At 63.6% G+C, this 18,194-nt stretch overlaps 2 protein-coding genes across 4 annotated transcripts in view; one reads left to right on the forward strand and one right to left on the reverse strand.

The window, feature by feature from the left end:
• LOC111161675 (SH3 domain containing GRB2 like 1, endophilin A2) overlaps window positions 1-8,579 on the forward strand; it is a 30,923-nt gene extending 22,344 nt beyond the window's left edge. For 2 of the 3 annotated variants that reach the window (XM_022525470.1, XM_022525471.1), the window contains exons 2-10: window positions 2,901-2,969; window positions 3,191-3,263; window positions 4,182-4,325; window positions 4,759-4,892; window positions 5,043-5,201; window positions 5,479-5,582; window positions 6,232-6,356; window positions 6,496-6,552; window positions 7,048-8,579. In XM_022525470.1, coding sequence (XP_022381178.1) covers window positions 2,901-2,969; window positions 3,191-3,263; window positions 4,182-4,325; window positions 4,759-4,892; window positions 5,043-5,201; window positions 5,479-5,582; window positions 6,232-6,356; window positions 6,496-6,552; window positions 7,048-7,244 — 1,062 coding nt within the window. In that variant the 3' untranslated portion in view covers window positions 7,245-8,579. Of the gene's footprint in view, window positions 1-1,730; window positions 2,432-2,900; window positions 2,970-3,190; window positions 3,264-4,181; window positions 4,326-4,758; window positions 4,893-5,042; window positions 5,202-5,478; window positions 5,583-6,231; window positions 6,357-6,495; window positions 6,553-7,047 lie in introns of those variants that run through there. The other variant, XM_022525469.1, reaches the window with a different exon arrangement.
• Window positions 8,580-8,877: 298 nt separating this feature from the next.
• On the reverse strand, window positions 8,878-16,974 carry LOC111161674 (MPN domain containing). The gene is given in 14 exon segments (XM_022525468.1): window positions 8,878-9,064; window positions 9,915-10,007; window positions 10,580-10,669; window positions 11,052-11,122; window positions 11,227-11,395; window positions 12,392-12,468; window positions 12,549-12,621; window positions 12,890-12,986; window positions 13,227-13,311; window positions 13,730-13,862; window positions 15,559-15,795; window positions 16,518-16,613; window positions 16,615-16,826; window positions 16,906-16,974. Coding segments are annotated over 14 exon segments (1,527 nt in total). The 5' UTR covers window positions 16,913-16,974; the 3' UTR covers window positions 8,878-8,977.
• Between the last annotated feature and the right edge of the window lie 1,220 nt (window positions 16,975-18,194).

Genomic DNA, 18,194 nt, shown 5'->3' on the forward strand with positions numbered 1-18,194 from the left:
CTGCCAGTGACCAGCTCCCCATGATCCCTTCCCCCGCCCCCGAAAGCAGCTTCTCCTGCCCTTCTGTGTCCTGAGGCCAGAGCGGCTGCCCAGCTGACTTGCGCTCCTTTCGTGGGTCCTTCCACTGCGTGTTCTCTTTCTGTCCCGATGGTCAGATTCCCTGCTTCTCTCCAGAGGTCTGGAATGATGACACCGGTCTCCGAAAGAACAGCCCCTCCCCCAGACAGTCTATTACTGATGCCCACAGGCCAACCCTTGTGCCTGAAAGTCATGTAGGCATGCTGGGGTGAAGATCCGGCGCTGTTCCAGGCTCGCTTGTCTCCCAGGTGCCTCGTTCGTCGGGGGTGCTGTCAGCGGACGAGGCTCCACTGCTCATAGACACAGGTGACAGGCCCCCAGGAGAGACCCCCTGCTCTAGCCCTTCGTGGACACAGTCACTGAGCACTACCCTGAGGCCCACCATGTGGGCAGCGCCAGTCCAGGGGGCGAGGAGCTCGAGCTGGTCTCAGAAGGAGCGGGGGCGCGTCTGCTGGGCCGTGGGGAGCTCCCCTTGGAGGCCACCACTAGGTCCCACTGCCGGGCAGCCTCTTCGCAGCCGTGGGTCTCACCCCGTGGGGGCCGCTGGGGGCACAGACTGGCTCCTGAACTGGGGCAATGTTCTGGAGAAGGTTCTGGCCCAAGCTGGGCTTCATGTTGGCTCCAGGGAGGCGCCGGCCTGGCTTTCTCAGCGGCGGCCTTTATGGGGTTGGAGCTGGTGATTCAGGCTCCGATGAAGTTGGTGGGGCCCGGGATGCTGTGGTTTCCACACACTGCTGCAGTGGCCCTGCAGGAGAGTGGGCACTGGTCACCACCCTCTCTGCCTGTGCTCGGGGCGGGGGTGCCGTGGCCATGCAGGGCTCGGCCAGCAGGGGACCTTCTGCGCTGGAAGCCTGTGGGCATCCCTGGCCGATCTCAGGTGTGGAGAGGAAAAGCGGGCCCCACCAGGCACCACGCCTGTTTCTTCCTGCCCCGCAGGATCGGGCTGTAGGGAGTCCGACCGGGGGCATGTGGGAAGGGAGCTTTGGGTGTGGTGCACGTTCTGCGGGGGGACAGGTTATTTCCGAGGGGGCATCTGCTTCTCTCATTGGATCTGAAAATGTGTGTGCGTTCCTCCTGAGCAGGAGTGGAATGTCGGGATCATGGCCTTCCCCGTGGGCAGGGCCCTTTGGGACCCTCCCCCCCCCCTCCACTCAGGCAGCATCCCAGCCGCTGAGCCTCCACCGCTGGCTGCTCGGTGACAGGAGGCTCCGGTCCCTAGAAACACCTGCTCCTCCTGCCCAAAGGTGCACGCTTGTTACCAACACCTGCAGCTCTTCCCACGGGCCGCTCGGGCCACTCTCGGCCGGGCACGGTCTGCACCCTGGCCCGGCCCCCACTGAGAGCTACGGCCCTCTGTTGCTACGGTTGGCACATGACTTCTTTAATTTTCCCTTTTTCCTCTTGGCCTCTTGTCATCCTTTCATCCATTTGTGCTGGTCCAAGACTATGAGCTTTGAAGAGAAAGGACATGGGGAATGGTCATCTGTTCTGTGAGGGCCTTGAGCCCAGAGCTCTCAGGCGGGGTGAAGGGAGACTAGTAGGGACCCCGTGTGGCCTCCTGTGTGCCCGGGTGCAGGGACAGCCTGGGAAATCCAGCCCCACACATGCTGCCTGCGGAGCTGAGGGCTCTGGGGAGACGGGGAGGCGCCCCACATGCCCGCCCCCTCCCCAGCCTGCAGGGTTTGCCTGTAACCCTCCGGTGAGGGGCGGGCTGTGGCTCCTGCCTGCGCGACCTTCCCTGTCTGCCCTGCGCCGTGTCCTCCTGCACCGAGCAGGCTGTCGTCCTGGGGCCCCGGAAGGTGTGGTTTTGAGTGCTTACGCTTCAACTCCCTCCCAGTTCACCAGAAGAGTCCTGTCTCACGACAGGCAGTGAACTCATTTCCCTCTCTGGCAACCACTGAATTTGAGAACGTCCTGTTTTACCGTCATCAAAAGAAGTGAAACTGTCCCACGAAATAAAGTGGAACGCCCCATGATGGCCCAGGGAGAGACCAGACTTTCCTTATGGAGTGACCAGCAGGAGCCCAGAGGGCAGCCCCTGCCTGTCCTGCCGGGTCCCCTAGAGGATGGCGCACGGCGTGAGCCACTGCAGGTGGCGACAGTCACGAGGCAGACCCTGCACCAGCCCTGCTTCCTTCCTGTCCCCGCACTGCAGCGGCCTCACTGCTCGCCTGCACTGCAGGCCCCTCCTGACTCCCAGGGTCAGCCAAGTGGAGACCCCGACCCACTGGCGCACAGACCCTGTCTGCTCCGGATCCAGGGGTGGAGGGCACAGAGCGATGGCCTGCGTCGTCCGCATGTCCGTTCAGCTGCAGGACCGCCTCCCCACTGCAGACCTGCTCACTTCCCAGAGGTGCCCGGGGAGAATGTGTTTTGGGGAAGTGCTGGCCCCCGGGTTCCAGGAATTCTTCCCAAAGAGGCAGGAATTCAGTGCGGGAAAGGGAGCTGTGTGACCCCGAGCAGAGCTATTCTGGTGAATCTCATCCCAACACCTGGAGCCGAGCCATGGCATCACTGTCCGGGTGTGGGCATCTGAGCCCTGAGAGAAAACGTCACTCAGCTGTGGTTGGCCCCACGTGTGTCTGCGGGGATGGTGGGGCCTCGAGGGGTAGGCGTGACCAGGGAAGGCTTCCAGCAGGAGGTGCCACCCCTACTCCCCCCTCCCCCGGCCACCCACCTTGCCGTCAGCCACGCCCCTGGGAAGCCATCCTGGAGGGCGCACCCCTTCAGCAGCTGCCCTGGCAGTGGACATGGCTGGAAAGCATAGTCGGGCCTTCTCCTCATCTGAGGCTCACACTAATTTCCCTCCTTCTGTTTCCCAGCTGGTCAGCGAGAAGGTCGGAGGGGCTGAAGGGACCAAGCTTGATGAAGACTTCAAAGAAATGGAGAAGGTACCGGGAGAGCTGGTGCGGCCCGTCTGACGTCCAGCACTATCACCCTCCCAGGCCATAGCCACACCACAGCTGGGCTGCGATGGGGGGGTCCCGGATGGATGGGCCTCTGGCCCTGGGAGGCAGGGGGCGGGGCAGAGGCAGGGGCTGTCCAGGGACTCCCGGTCTGGCCTCCAGCGCCCCAGTGGTTGTGAAAGCCCACACTCCGCCTCTCTCAACAGAAGGTGGATGTCACCAGCAAGGCCGTGACGGAAGTGCTGGCCAGAACCATCGAGTACTTGCAGCCCAACCCAGGTAGGGGTGCCAGCCGGCTAGAGGGGCCCGTGTCAGCCAGGAACCACCGGTCTCTGGGGCGGAAGGAGGAACGTGTGGGCTCAGAGAACTGAAGTGCCCGGGAGTAGGCAGGCGGGTTTCATGGGGGGCTGGACCCAGGGGTGCAGAGGTTGCCCTCAGAGTCCCGTGTTTCCTTTCGTCTCCATCAGGCAGCTCTTGTTCTGTGTGGCAGCCCTAGTCCGAAGTCACCCCTACAGCAGTCCTAGTCACCCCACAGTAGTCCCCGCCGGGAAGGGCATCTCTCCCACCTGACCAACTCTTTGCACCAGTTTCAACTGGCTGCCCACCATATGCCAGGCCCTAGCTGCAGGCCCAGCTTTGGAGCGTGAGGTGGGAGTCTCTAGTCTGAGACAGAGACGGGAACCTTTCCCTGAGGACAGTCCAGATTCAAGTTCCCGCAGTAGGAGGTGACGGCTGTGGGACCCGCAGCAGCTCCAGCCGGGTCTGCTCGAGGCCCGCGCCAGGGACAGAGCTGAGCGGGCGCGAGGCTAGCACACAGCTTCTCCCCTGTGCCAGGCACCTGTACACACCTATGTCTGCCCGCTCACTTCTCTGGGGTGCTAGTCCCCAGGCCAGGGAGGGGAGCTTCTGGGATCGGAGCTGTGCTCCAGGATGCAGAGGCCCCGAGGGGCCCAGGGGAGCCGATCACCTGCTTGCTGCCAGTGCTCCTCTGTGGCCAGGGTGGGCAGAGGTGGGAGGTCCGTGCAGGAGATTATCCTCGGAGCCTGGCCATCAGCAGACCCAGGAACTGAGGTTCCTTGGGCCAGGGCAGCGCTCTATAAGAAGGTGTTGGGGACAGGCAGCCCACAGCGCTGGCAGAGTGCAGGCCTGTTCTGGAGAGAGACCGGCCGCAGGCCTCCCCAGCCCGTTCTCTTCCAGCTTCACGGGCCAAGCTGACGATGCTCAACACGGTGTCCAAGATCCGCGGGCAGGTGAAGAGCCCCGGCTACCCGCAGTCGGAGGGCCTGCTGGGCGAGTGCATGCTCCGCCACGGGAAGGAGCTGGGCGGCGAGTCCAACTTCGGTGAGGCCTCCAGAAGGCCAGGCTGCAGGGCCAGAGCGCCTGGCGCTGGAGGGTGGGGTGCCACTTCCCTGCCGTGCTCCAGAGTCCTGTACGGGGCCTGTTAATTCCCTGGATGAGGGCAACAGAAGCTCCCAGAACACCCTTCTTTCCTCTGTGGGGATGAGCAAGGAGCGGAAGTGTTGCCGCCGGAAAGCCTGCCCTTGAGCCACAGCTAACATCAGGGGAGCTGCGCGTGGGGGCATGGGGGGTTTGACCCCTGTCATCGCCGGCTCCTCCTGGCTGCTGGGCTCAGATTCAGACTTCAGGGACCCTCGCTTGGTTCTGAATTCTGGCGTCTGGGCCCTTGGGGGTGAGGGCAGGTTCGCAGTTGGGGGTATCTTGGACCCCAGGCCCTGGCCTCCTATGACAGCTTCTCCCCTACTCCCCCCGCCAGGGGACGCCCTGCTGGATGCGGGGGAGTCCATGAAGCGCCTGGCGGAGGTGAAGGACTCTCTCGACATCGAGGTCAAGCAGAACTTCATCGACCCCCTGCAGAACCTGTGTGACAAAGACCTGAAGGAGATCCAGGTGCCGCCCCCCCGCCCCCCCGTGTGCCCACCGTCACCCGGCACAGGTGCCTCACAGCCCTGCCCCCTGCATGTCTGTGCCTCCCAGAGTGCCCGGCTTCCTGGAGCCCCAGCACGTACCTCACAGCCCTGATGCTCCCCCTCCCCGCAGCACCACCTGAAGAAGCTGGAGGGCCGCCGCCTGGACTTTGACTACAAGAAGAAACGACAGGGTAGGATCCCCGACGAGGAGTTGCGCCAGGCCCTGGAGAAGTTCGAGGAGTCCAAGGAGGTGGCCGAGACCAGCATGCACAACCTCCTGGAGACCGATGTGCGTCTGGGCCCTCCCCGGGGGGAGACTTCCCCAAACTGGGGCCCGTGGGCGGAGTCACGCATGCCTTACCCGGAGCCCGAAGGGGCAGCCGCAGGACCGGAGGGGCCTCCCCCGGCCCTGTGAAGCTTTAAGGTCTCCTCCAGCAGCAGTGAGGGGGTCAGGCGGAGGGGGAGGGCCCCGGTGCCAGGAGCATTCTGGCAAGACTCCCTGAGAGAGGCAGCCTCGCAGGCAGGGGTCACGGGGGGCCGGCCCCTCAGCGGGCTGCTCCTCGCAGATCGAGCAGGTGAGCCAGCTCTCTGCGCTGGTGGACGCCCAGCTGGACTACCACCGGCAGGCCGTGCAGATCCTGGACGAGCTGGCCGACAAGCTCAAGCGGAGGTGAGCCCCGGCCTTCCCCGAGGGAGCCCCCCTGGGGGGGCTGGCCTTGTGCTGCGCCCTGGAAGCCCAGAGCCGCTCCCGTGGGTCCCTGGGCCGGCCCTCTGGGCTTCCGAGACACCACCGCCAGCATCCCCGACGGCCCAGCCCGGCTTAGGGTCTGTGTCAGAGCAGGGGGCCGGCTTCTCTTCATCAAGAGATGAAGGCCGCATGCGTCAGGCGGGGGCTCCAGGGGGAGCAAGACCACCTCACAGGGGAGGGTTGGAGCGACCTGAGGCTGGGAGGCCAGAAGAAAGAGACCTTTCAGAGCTCTGGGCCTGAGGGGGTGGGTTACCCAGGGCAGGGGCGGATGGCGCTCCCCTCCGAGGGCCATGTCCCCAGGTGGGGTGGGCACGCTCCGGGGCTGCAGAATTTGGCAGGACCTGGCCGGTTGGCAGCCTCTGAGCAGGGTCTGAGCTAGGGGAACTGATCAACTGGGAGGCCCTTTGGTTAGACCCATTGGGCCTCTACGTCCAGGCCGGTCTCAGGGCTCCTCCTCCCACCCCAAGTCCTGGGCAGCAGCATCAACGGTGGGGATGGGGGTGTCCCTTCCCCCTGGCATGCACAGGACTCGGCCCCTGCTGGCTGCTCACAGCTGTCCCCCTGCCTGCAGGATGCGGGACGCCTCCTCTCGTCCCAAGCGGGAATACAAGCCCAAGCCTCGGGAGCCCTTCGACCTTGGGGAGCCGGAGCAGTCCAACGGGGGCTTCCCCTGTGCCACGGCCCCCAAGATCACACGTAAGCAGTGGGGAGGGGGCCACACACAGCCTCCTGCTCCGTCCAAAGCGCGGAGCCAACCGCCGCCCCTGCCCCCCACCCCGGGGAAGGGGCCCAGCCCAAGGTTCTCAGCCCCCCTTTCTGCTTTGTCTGCAAGCAGCTTCGTCATCTTTCCGGTCTTCAGACAAGCCCATCCGGACCCCCAGCAGGAGCATGCGTGAGTCCCTGCGGGCACGGGCCCTGCCCTCACCAGCTCCCCGCCGCAGTGTGACACGCTGCTTTCTGGTCTGTTCAGAAGGACCCTTCTCCTCCCCTTCTCTGCTGGAAGCAGACGCCCCTGGGATCAAGTCCTCCTGGCCCGTCTTGGGCAGGGAAGGAGTCAGGCCCTGGAGCCTGCCCGGCACAGCACGGCATCTCTGGGTTCCCCATACACAGCACCGAGGGTGGCCAACAGCTTCTAGGCTCTCTGACGGGCCGCCTGAGGGCTTCTGGTCATTCTGTCCCCCTGATGCTCCTGGGCATCCCCAGCTCCTCCCAGGAGTGTTTTGGTGCCCATGGATGGAGCCCGTTTCCATCCCTCTTGGCCCTCGTCCCTCCTTTCTGACAAGGCCGGGGGACATCAGGAGCAGCGGCAGCTGTCCTTCCGGGGACGCAACCAGGCTGGGGCGGGGCGGGAGGGGGCCCGGGGTCTGAGCCGAGCCTCTGCCGCCAGCCCCCCTGGACCAGCCAAGCTGCAAAGCGCTGTACGACTTCGAGCCTGAGAACGCCGGGGAGCTGGGCTTCCATGAGGGTGACGTCATCACGCTGACCAACCAGATCGACGAGAACTGGTACGAGGGCATGCTCCACGGCCAGTCGGGCTTCTTCCCCCTCAGCTACGTGGAGGTGCTGGTGCCCCTGCCGCAGTGAGCGCGTCGGCCCGTCCCCACGGCCTGCATCCCACCTGCCTCTGCAGCCAGGGCTGGGCGTCGGCGCCACGGGGACTGGGACGGGGCAGGCGGTGGCAGGCCCCGCCGGGGAGGCAGGGCCCGCTGACGCTCATGCTCATCCACAGCCCCTCTCCACGCAGCAGTCTCAGGGCCGGGCAGTATTTTCCCTCCCCGTGCCCGCTGCTCCTGGACTGCCTCTCCCCAGCCCTGTGCCCCGAGGGGGTGGACACTAAGGTGCTCTGAGAAACACTAACTTCCTCCCGCCCCTCCAGGAACGCCCCTCCAGGAACGGGCAACTCCAGGTGGGCCCCCTCACTCACTCACGCACACGTGTGTGTGTGTGTGCACATGCCCTGTCCTGTCTCTGCTTCGTCCCCTTTATTCTGGGCTGTCCCCCACCCCCCAGGAGACCTGCCCTTAACAGGGTGAGCAGAACATCCACGCCACTGGCTGTTCTCAGCAGGACCCCTAGCCCAGGCTCACCAGCCGGCTTTTAAATGACCCCGCAGCACTCCTTCCCAACCCCAACCCCAGGGTTCCCCAGGCCCCGGCACACCCATGGTGCCACCTCCCTGGGGACACACAATCCTGGGGTCCTCAGGGTTCCCCTAAAGACTGGCCCTTTCCTGAGCAGCCTTGGAGCTGCTGGCGTCTCCCTCCTGCAGGGCGCTCAGCTCTGCACAGCGGCGCCCTCCTCCCACCCCACTGCCCCGTCCTGCACCCTCTCCTCAGTTCCCACGTGCAGGGTGCCCCAGACAAGCACACAGACGTTTTTCTCTGGCACGAGCTGCCACCACCAGCTGTGCACATGGCACATACGTGTGCACCACAAACGGGACCACAGGAGTCTCCAGCCTCTGCTCTGCTGAAGGTCAAACACAGAGGCTTTGATGAATGTTCCCAGACCCCTGGCTGCTGGGACTGACCTCAGGAGGGTCCAGGCACCTCCCCCCTCCTCAGCCGGCCACTGTCCCTGCTGCTGACAGTGGCCCCAGCCATCTCCCTACAGACCCAGGCAGGCAGCTGCCCTGAGCAGCAGAGCCCAGCCCCGCAGCCACTTCCTCTCTTGCCTAGTCCAAAAATCAGCTCAACTCGGGGACTTTGGGACTGGATCACATTCCCCTCCTCTGATGACTCAGCAAAGCCCTGGGGCCACCAGGCTCTGCTCCTCCTTGAGCACCCCCCATTGCCATTCGTGGGGGGAGGCACTGACCTCCTGGCAAAGATGACCAGCGTAGCCTTGGTCACAGTCGAGGGCAGATCAAAATGTAATCGGATTTTTTTTTTTTTAAAGTATTAAATGTCTCTTTCTAGAGCCTCTTGCTTGGTTGAGGTGCAGGGTGGGTCTTCCCCCAGCTCCTCTAGACCCTCATAGCTCCCCCGAGGGGACCTCTGTCAGGACCTCCTGGGGACCTCCCCAGGAGCTGGGGAGGGACAGCTGGCCTCTGCCCAGCTGCCAGCACTGGCCGCGGATGCCCCCCACCACAGCTGCGTGACAAGTGTCCCCTCCTGCACCGACCAAGGGGCCATGCCACCCAGACAGCCACCCATGTGCCTGGTGACCAGTGCGGGGAGGGGGCACCCCCCAGGTGAGACACACGCCCAGGCTCTTTGCTTCTCCCCTTTATTGCTGCGCCACAACAAAGCCCCCTGACCCATTCCCCCTCAGCCGGAACCACTGGGGGTTCGGAGGACGACCTCGGAGGCGGTGCCTCAGCTCCCTTGTTTAAGAAGGCTGTAGACCTGCTCCAGTACATGGCACAGGCCCTGGTCCTTGGGTGTCCTGCTGGCCAGGGACATCTGAAACGAGCAGGGCTGGCACCTCAGGGCTGGGCCCCATGGTCCCGGCGTCCCCCCGCCCCCCATCCCCGCAGAGGAGCTCTACTAACAGAGGTACACAGTAGTGTCCTGAGAACGAGGTTTTATTTTTAAAGGAGGCGGCCCACTCGTGCGTGTTCTGGTTTGGGCTGAGGAAGGGGGTCCTTTCTGCACATTCCACATACTGCTCTCTCCCCAGCTGCCTCCCTGTCAGGATCTCACATCCGCTGCGTGGGGATCTGCCCCCCACCCCACCAGCCCAGTGACAGGGTGGAGGGGGCCCAGTGGCAGCTCAAAGCTCTGGTCACTCTTAAGTTTGAACAAAACAAGCCAGCATGCAAAACTGTGTTTCTCTACCCAGTGGAGTTGAAAATGCCATCTGAGAAGGACTTCTATGCCGGAAGTCAGTCAGACACACACACCCTGCCCCCTCCCCAAGGCCACTAAGCCCTAGGAGTCCCCCTCAATGACTGTAGGGCCAGAGAGCTGGAGAAACCCTTCAGGGCACCAGCCACTCTCTGGCGGCTGCGGCTCTGGCTCGGACCGCGGCCCCCTCTGTGTTCCCTGTGGGCGCCCAGGCTGGGAGATGCCCTGTGTACTTCTCTCCAGCCTGTGCTCCCCAGGCCTTTATGCCATCATCTGCCTCCAGCAGGGGTCCCTGTCCCCATCACCACCCACCTGTGGCCAAACCAGACTCCTTTTCATCAGCTTTCGTGTCCAGAACAACTTAGGACACCCCGTGTCTCAGGCTGCCCATGGATAGATCCTTGGAGGCCCTCCAGGAACTGTCTTCCTCAAGGGGCTCGCAGGAGGCTGGGGGCATATGTCTTACCTTCAGCTTGTCCAGGTACGTGTGCTCCTGGCTCCAGGGCTCCTGGAACCTTACGAGGTCCGGGGCGCCCTTGTAGAACTCCACCAGCAGCATCTAGAGGACAGGGGGCCAGTGAGACCCCCTCGCCCTGCCCTCCCGCACCAGGCGCTCAGGATATAGCAGGGAGCCCCCCCTCGGGGGGCTCCTGGTCCTATACAGCACACGGGAGCCACCCAGGACCCCAAGACAGACCACGGAGGAGCGCCCCCAGAGGGAAATGAGGGAGGCACCCGTGATTCTGAATTCCTACCCCCACCCCCTTGTATAGCCTCCTCCCAAGCAACAGCTGATCGGCAGTACCACGGTGACCTACTAGCTGTTTTTAAAATGGCTGCTGGAACATGGGACCTAAAAACATTCATCTGGCACCACCAGAAGGCCCTCACTTGTCTTCACTTGGACAGTTGGGGGCACATGCAGAGGCATGAGCACCTCCAGCAAGTTCCAGAACAGCAAGGAGGCTGGGGGGAGGGGAGGTGGACAAGAACCTGGGACTGGAGAGGCAGTCCCTCTCCAGGGCATTCAGCCACCCTGAGTCCTGCACTATCACCACCGGCCAGCTGGGGCCCTAAAGCTCCACCCTTTCCTCTCTGGGGCCCTGCCCACCCCCCTGGGAGTGAGCTCACCATCTCATGCAAGATGTCATTAGTCAGAAAGTTGTCCTGGACGTAGGCCATCTCCACATCCATGGGGATGCCGTAGTCACTGGGCCTTTGCTGCCAGGGACACAAACCAGTCACCCTCAGCCACCTCCAGCCCTCTGCATCCCATGAAGGTTGTGCCCTGGGCCAGCAATTGGCAAATCAAGACCGCAGGCCCGGCTCTGCACCGTGACCAGGTTCAGGGCCACATGGCCCTGCCCCCAGCACAAGAGGCCAGGAATAGCTCTCAAAACCCCATTCTGACCCCAGGACAGGTTCGGGAAGGGGGCCGTCTCAGTAACGCGGGCAGCACGCTCCCCATGGGGGCCACACCTCTTCAACATCCCTCACCGCCCAAATCTCAGATAGTGCCACGGTTATGCTCTCATTTCACGGGGGACGCTAAGGCCCCGCCCCCGCAGCGCCGGCCCCGCCCCCCCCCAGCGGCCCCGCCTACCTCAGGGGGCGGCATCACCCAGAACGGCGAGATCTTGGACTCAGGACCAGGATTGCCAGAGTAGTAAGGGGCTGCAGGAGGAGAGTGAGAGTAGGGGCTGGGCCAGGGGTGGGGTGGGGTCGGCGGCCCAGGGTGCCACGCACGCACGCACGCACGGGGGGACTGCCACACTTACAGCAGAGCAGGGCGAGGCAGGGCTGGAAGCCGTTGCTGGAGCCCTGCAGGCGCAGCTGGTAGTCCATCTGCGAGTCTATGTCCTGCAGCGACGGCAGCGCAGGGCTGTGCGGGTGGCTGTGGTACCAGCCCACCAGGGACAGGCCCCGCAGGAGCAGGCTCTGGTAGATCTGGGGGCACAGGCGAGGCTGGGGCGGGCGGGGTGCGCGCCGGGGGCTCTCCCAGCCGGTGTGTGCACCCACCTGCCGCGCTCCATCCCCCACGTGAGGCCAGCACTACCTATGTGCCTGGTGTGTACCAGGCCTGGGGACACCGCGGTGACCACGCCAGACCCTGCCCCCACCACCCTCCGTGAGGCCAAGGGAGGGGGCACAGTCAACAAATCCATTAAAAAAAATGCACCCGGGGGTGCCTGGGTGGCTCAGTAGGTTAAAGCCTCTGCCTTCGCCTCAGGTCATGATCCCAGGGTCCTGGGATCGAGCCCCGCATCGGGCTCTCTGCTCAGCAGGGAGCCTGCTTCCTCCTCTCTCTCTGCCTCCCTCTCTGCCTACTTGTGATCTCTCTGTGTCAAATAAATAAATTAAATCTTTAAAAAAAAAAATGCACCCGTCACCAAGCAACGGCGAAAGTTTACTGGGGGCCCTGCAGTATCCCTAGTTCAGGGAACAACTCCCGGTGCCCAGTAGGCGCCCAAATAGTTACACAAGCAGCTGGGTGGGTGTGGGTGCACTGGAGCAGGACAGGCGTATCCAGAGGCCTGAAGCAAGTAGAGGCAAGCGCTAGCCTAAGGACCAAGAAAGGCAGAGGCCGGGAGACGCGCACACCAAGTGCACGCCTGCTCGCGCGCCCCCCCGAGAGCTCCTGGCGGAGCAGGGAGCAGGCGGGCCGGAGCGCTCGGCCCGGCGCCAGGCACGTGCAAAGCTGCACGGTGTGAGCACTATCAGGACGGCCCCTGATACACATCTGGAGACGGGGGTTCAGAGGGAAAGGGGGCTGGCCACCTGTGCCCAGGGAAAGGATGACCATGGGGTCACACACACACACACACACACATTTGCACACTTGTTGAACTAGGACACTGTGCTAGCCACCAGGACACGGTAGCCAGGACAGCTGTGTCCACCCTTGCCCTCCCCAGAGCACCCTGATTCCAGGTGTCCCCTCACCTCCTCTTCCATGGCGGTGGCCATATCCGCGTCCCCCAGGCGGCTCCGACAGGGGAAGGCTCTCAGCACCGTGAGCACTGCGCAGAGGCGGGGGAAAGGTGTAGACATCAACCCTGGCCCCAAGCACCCCCCTGCCCACCTGGCCCCGAATACCCACTCTGGCTGTTGATGTCCCAGCGGCCCCCCAGGTACCCCACGACCTCGCTGCGAGTCAGGTGGCTGTGGAAGTCCTGGGGAGGGGATGGACATTGGAAGAGTGGCTCAGGCTGCGGCCCCACCCCAAAGTCTATCCTCGGGCCCAGAGCCCTGGCAATGCGCAGGGCCCACCCCACCTGCCTCCTTCGTTGGGACCTTGAGTGCCTACAGTTTCTCAGCAGTGACAGAGCACTTCCTGCCCTCACAGAGCTAACATTCCAGGGACCCCCCCCAGGTGCCCCAGCCACCTGCGCCGGCCTGGCCCTTGGCCCACAAGGGACAAGGGGGCAGCGGGGCACGCACCAGCAGGAACAGCACGTTGCTGGAGACGGCCACATTGAACGGCTGGAACTTGTTGATGGCAGCAAAGGATGTGACTTCCACCAGGGTGTGGGGGTTCCTGTTGGAGCCAGAGGGTCCCACAGCCCCATAGCTTCAGGAGCCAGCTCCCCAGGCCTCTGAAGCCAGCTCTGAGCATGGGAAGCCTTGTGCCCACCTCCTTGGGGTCCCCCCACTCTCGCAGAGCATGTGAACACCGGGGGGGCGGGGGGACAGGTTGTGTCTGCCTGGGGTGCTCCCCCCACTCCCGCAAAGCACGAGTACACCGGGGGATGAGGGGGCGGGCACAGGGGTATCTGACCTGGCAGAGTCGCGACTGCCCAACATACAGTAGCGCACGGGCACCCGGATCTTGTTTTCCACCCGCTTCCCCGGGGACACGGCCTCTGCACAGTGTGGGGTGACGGAAAGAAGGCGGCATCGATCCCTTCCAGCCCAGAACCGGAAAACACAAGCCCGGGCAGCCCAAGAAAGAAAACCTCCAGAGGCAGCTTGAAACATCAGGCCGCAGAACGGAGAGATTGGGCGGCAGGTTAACAAATCGGGAAAAGGAAATTAAAATGCCCCATGAAGGGCTTAGGAAACCAGGTGAGGACCTCAGAATACCAGGCTAGGGGCCAAAGGAATCAGGCGACGAGGCAAAGAAGTCCTATAGGGGGTCATGGAAATCAGGCAGCAGGGGAAGGAAATTAGGCAGCAGGGCTAGGAAGTCAGGCAGAAGACCAGATCCGTCCTTGGCCACCTCTCTCACCTGAGTTGTGCCCGTCTCCTGTGCCAGCCCCTCCTCTCCCCTAAGCCTCTCACCTGGGTGGGGAGGCTCCAAGGGCCCCTTCGCAGGGGGTTTCCGACTCTTGTCCTCCGTCGAGACGCCCCCCAGAACCTCCTCCTCTTCTTCCTCCATCAACAGCTCCTCCTCCTCCCCTTCACTGGCCGGGCTCTGGGGGAGTGGGGGTGGGGACGGCCACAGGACCCTCAGCTGGGTGCTGCCCACCCTCCTCACCGTGGTCTACCCAGAGGTCCACTCAGACTGTAGGTGGGCCTGAGCCTTAGGTTCCTGCCATTGCCCTAGATGTCCACTAGAGGGAGGGAGTGAGCAGAGGCGGCCTATGGTTCGGTTGCAACTCCGATTTGAGAGCCTGGCAGAAGATGCAAACTTTGCCTCTCCTTTTTACAAGCTGTGTGGCCTCCCGCAAGCACCCTGACCTCCCTGAGCTCTAGCCTCCTCATCTGTAAAGCCACACAATGACCTCCAGCTGCACAGGGACAGCATCCAGGTGAAGTAAGATAATGCCTGGAAAGCCATTAGCATGCCTCTTGTCGATCCACTCACTGGGCAAGCGAAGGCTGACAGGGATTACTTCATCAGATTCTCTCAGTAATCCCTCCTCCTGCTCTCCCTTTAACTACCACTGCTGGGGTGACTTCCCAGTGTCCAAATCGAACAGTCACGTAGTCTCTGTCCTCGCCCCCTCGCCACGATGTCTCACTGACCCTCCTTCTCTTGGGAGCTTTTCAGGGACACGGCTTCCCTCCCACCTCTCCAGCCCCCTCAGTCTCCCACCCCTCCCCCGATGCCCAGGGTGGGTCCTCGGACCTCTTCCCTCCCTACCTGCTCCGCTCCCAGGCAGCCTCATCCACCACCCGCTGCACCCCCAACCGGTCTATGGCGAGATGATGCCCACAGTCCTGTCTCCAGCCCGGCCCTCCCCTGAGCTTAACTTCGGGGTCCAGCTAATCCTGGAGGTCTCTTTGTGGGGGGCTTTGAGGCATCTCACGCTCAGCTCAGCCACACTGCACCCGACTGTCCCCCCACACCTGCTCCTCCCCAATCCCCATTATCTCTAACAATGGCAACTCCAGCCATCCACTTGCTCAGAGCAAAATTGCCCTTAACACCAACATCTCATGCAGCAGCAAATCCCATGAGACCCACTTTCAAAATTAGCCAAAACCCGCCCACTTCTTCCCCATCCATTGTTGGGCTGGTCCACCCCATCATCTCCCCATCTGGACCAGTTCAGTCTCCTGCATACTGGTCCCCGGCTCCCACCTTCGCCCCGCCCCCTTGGCTGTACTGCATGCAGCGGCCACCAGAGGGCGTCGTGGGCACCTGAGTCAGGTCTGTTCATCCTCTGCCCCTAGCCTTCCAGGGCTCCCACCCACCCCAGGGCAAAAGCCCAAGTCCTCCCTGCCTGTTTCCAGCCTGCCAGCGGCCCTACGGATCTCAGCCCTGCCAGCCAGATATACATATCTGATACATATGGGTACTGTGATCATCTCTATTTTACGTACAAAGATTTAGGACCCAGAGAGGTCCTTGGCTAGGTCCACCTAGTTGGTGAATATACAAAGATCTATTATCATAGCATTGGAAATTCTCCCAGATCTGGTCCCTGCCAATGTCCCCAGTCCCCTCAGCTCCCTAAGCCACGTCAGCCTCCAGCTCCATCAGCTAATCAGGGCTCCCCAAGTGCTGTGTTGCTTTCTAACCAACGTGGCTTGGCTGTGTCATTCCCTTGGCAAACTCTCTTCACCTTGCTCTCACGAACTCCTACTCATCCCACGGGGCCCCAGCTCCAATGCCCTTACTCTGGGGAACCCTTATCCTTGCTCCAGGAGGCTGAGCAACGCACCTCATCAGCAGCAGCCGTGGGAATGTGGAGCTGGTGTCGCCGGAGCCAGGCTGCCTTGTACTTGTCCAGTTTCTGGCCCTTGTACTTGACAGAAGCCCAGCCACACCCGGACTTCTTGGCCGGGTTCACCAGCTTTTTGCAGTGGGTTGCCCAGGCACTGGGAGAGTTGAACACCTGCCCAGTTTCCTGCCACACAATCCTCCCGTCGGGCTGCAGGTCTCCCAGGAACTTCTTCCCCTGCAGTAACAGTGGCCTGGCTGGGCCGAGAGCTGGACCCACCAAGACACCTCCAGGAAGCCCTCCCTGACCCCCTGCTGCTCCCCAGGGCTTGGCACCCACTTCCACTTACAGCGTCCCTCCCGGGAAGCCTTCTGGCTTAGGGACCTCCCAGCACCTGTGTGTCCATTATCACAGTGCTCATCAGCCTGGACTGAAAGTGTCCAGCTCTGTGTCTCCACCTTCTCACTGGACCACGAGTCCCCAAAGGGCATGGACGGGGTCTGCCGAGTCCCCAACATGCAGCACACAGCCAGGCGCGGCAAGCACTCCATTCATAAACTGCTCCCACACACAGACCCACAGCAACAGCAGCAAACCCGAAAAGCACTCCAGGGATACGAGGCACCCGGCTGGGCGTTGTATTCATTTAATCCTCATACAACTCCGTAAGGGGGAAAAAATCCCATTTTATGTATGAGGACGCTAGGATATGGAGAGGCTGCGCAAGGTGCCACAGCCAGGAAAGCGGCGGTGTCCTCTCCTGAGCTCAGTTTCTCCTTTGTGCAACGGGGTATTGGGGAAACGAGGGCCTCCAGCCCAAAGGGGCTCCTGCTGGGTCTGCATGCTCCGTGTTTCGGCTTTCCCTCCCCACACCCGGGCTCGACCGGCGGTCAGGGAGCTCTGGGCCTCAGTTTCCCCTTCCGGCCCCAGCCGAGATGGGATGGGGTAGGGGCGCTCACCAGGTAGTAGATGGACAGCACCCCGGCGCCCGGCTCCAGCAGCGCATCTTTGAGGAGCACCCTCAGCGTGACCGCGCGCCTGGTGAGCGCGCCCCCCCGGCCCGCCGCAGCTCCCCGCCCCGGCCCCAACCCCGCAGCCGCCGCCTCCTCCTCCTCCTCCGCCGCCGCCACCGCCGACACCGCTGCCGCCTCCGCTGCGCGCGCCTCCCGCACCAGCCGGGCGCTCGGGGTCCTCGGCCTCCGCCTCGTCCTCCTCCTCCTCCGGCGCCTCCACGCCGGCGCCGCCCGCCGGGGACAGAGGCTCCGGAGCTGCGGGCAGCGACCAGCTGCATGAGCCCCCGCGCCGGGTGCCCCCCGACCCCCGCCAGCCCCGCCAGCCCCGCTGTACCTGCCATGGCCGCGCCGCCCCTCGCCCCGAGCGCCCCGCGCGCCGCGGGCCCTTTCTTCCCGGCACGTGACACGGCTCCGCCCCGAAGGGGAGGAGCCCCAGCCTGGGGGCGGGCGGGGAGCCGGGGGACTCAGCCCTCCCGGACCTTTCAGAAGACCGAGGCCCGAGGCTGCCTCCCGTGGGAGGCGCGTGGCAGCCTACAAGTGGGGAAACTGAGGCTCCGGGACTTCCGCTTTCGGGGAACTAGTGCCTCCCCTGGACAAGGCCTGGAGCTGCCGGCCGTTCAACTCAGGGGGACGAGACGGGAAACGAGGGGCCGGAGAGCTCAGTCGGGGAACTGAGGCCCGGAGAACGAGCCAGAGTGCCCTGGGGCTGCAAGCAGAACGGCGAAGGGGCCGCGCGCCATGGTTCTGAAGCGTCCCGGTCGGACCTCAGTCTCTAGAGGGTTAACTTCCACCCCTGAACTGATTCCACGATCGGACCGAGCCCAACAGCCAATTATAGGAGGGTCACTTAAACTTTAACCAATAGGCAGCGGTCGCTGGATTCCCTCTCAGCCAATCAGTGTTAAGCTGCTGCTTCCGCCAAGCTCGTCCCCCTCGGCCAACCAGCAGGAGCTCCTGAGGTTCACGCATCCATTCAGTGGTAGACGTTGGTCCTCCGCCAGCCAATCAGGTCCCGGGTCGGACACGCGCCCGCGGTCGGCGCGCCCACCCACTTCCCACGCCCCCTTGCGCGGGGTATTAGTGGGCGGGGCCGGGATGCGCGTCCGTGGGGCGGGTGCGTCCCTGTCTTTTGTCCCCGGTCCCTATCCCGGGACCTTTGCTCCTTGGCGCGGCAGCACTTCCCAGAACGGAGAGTCCGCAACCCCGTGCAGGGCTGGAAGTCCGGGGGTGGGGGATGGGGGTGGCCGGAGCCTGCGGGCAGCGTGGGCTGGGCCTCGCGCGGGTCTAGAAGGCGACAGGGCATGCGGTGAGGACCCGATGTTCGGGACGGCCGTCTGGAGTCCGACCGGACTGGCTCCCGGTCCTGCTCCGCGCTTCCCAGCCACGTGGCCCCTCGCCGGTGTTACTCGGGGGACAGTGGTAACGCCTGCCTCAGGGTGTTGCAGATCCGGGATGGACGTCCAGAAAGAGCCAGATAAACTCACGCCCCTCCCGGAGTTTACCCACGCGCCGCGCCCCCCACCCCGGCCCAGCCACCGCGGGGCATCCCCAGCACCTCCAGACTCCGACCTCCGTTCATACCCCATACCTTGCCCACGTTGTCTTTGTTCCCAAGACCCTGCC

Source organism: Enhydra lutris, unplaced genomic scaffold (genome assembly GCF_002288905.1).
Source record: "Enhydra lutris kenyoni isolate GAN:26980312 unplaced genomic scaffold, ASM228890v2 scaffoldscaffold86, whole genome shotgun sequence".
In the NCBI taxonomy this organism is placed as follows: domain Eukaryota; kingdom Metazoa; phylum Chordata; class Mammalia; order Carnivora; family Mustelidae; genus Enhydra; species Enhydra lutris.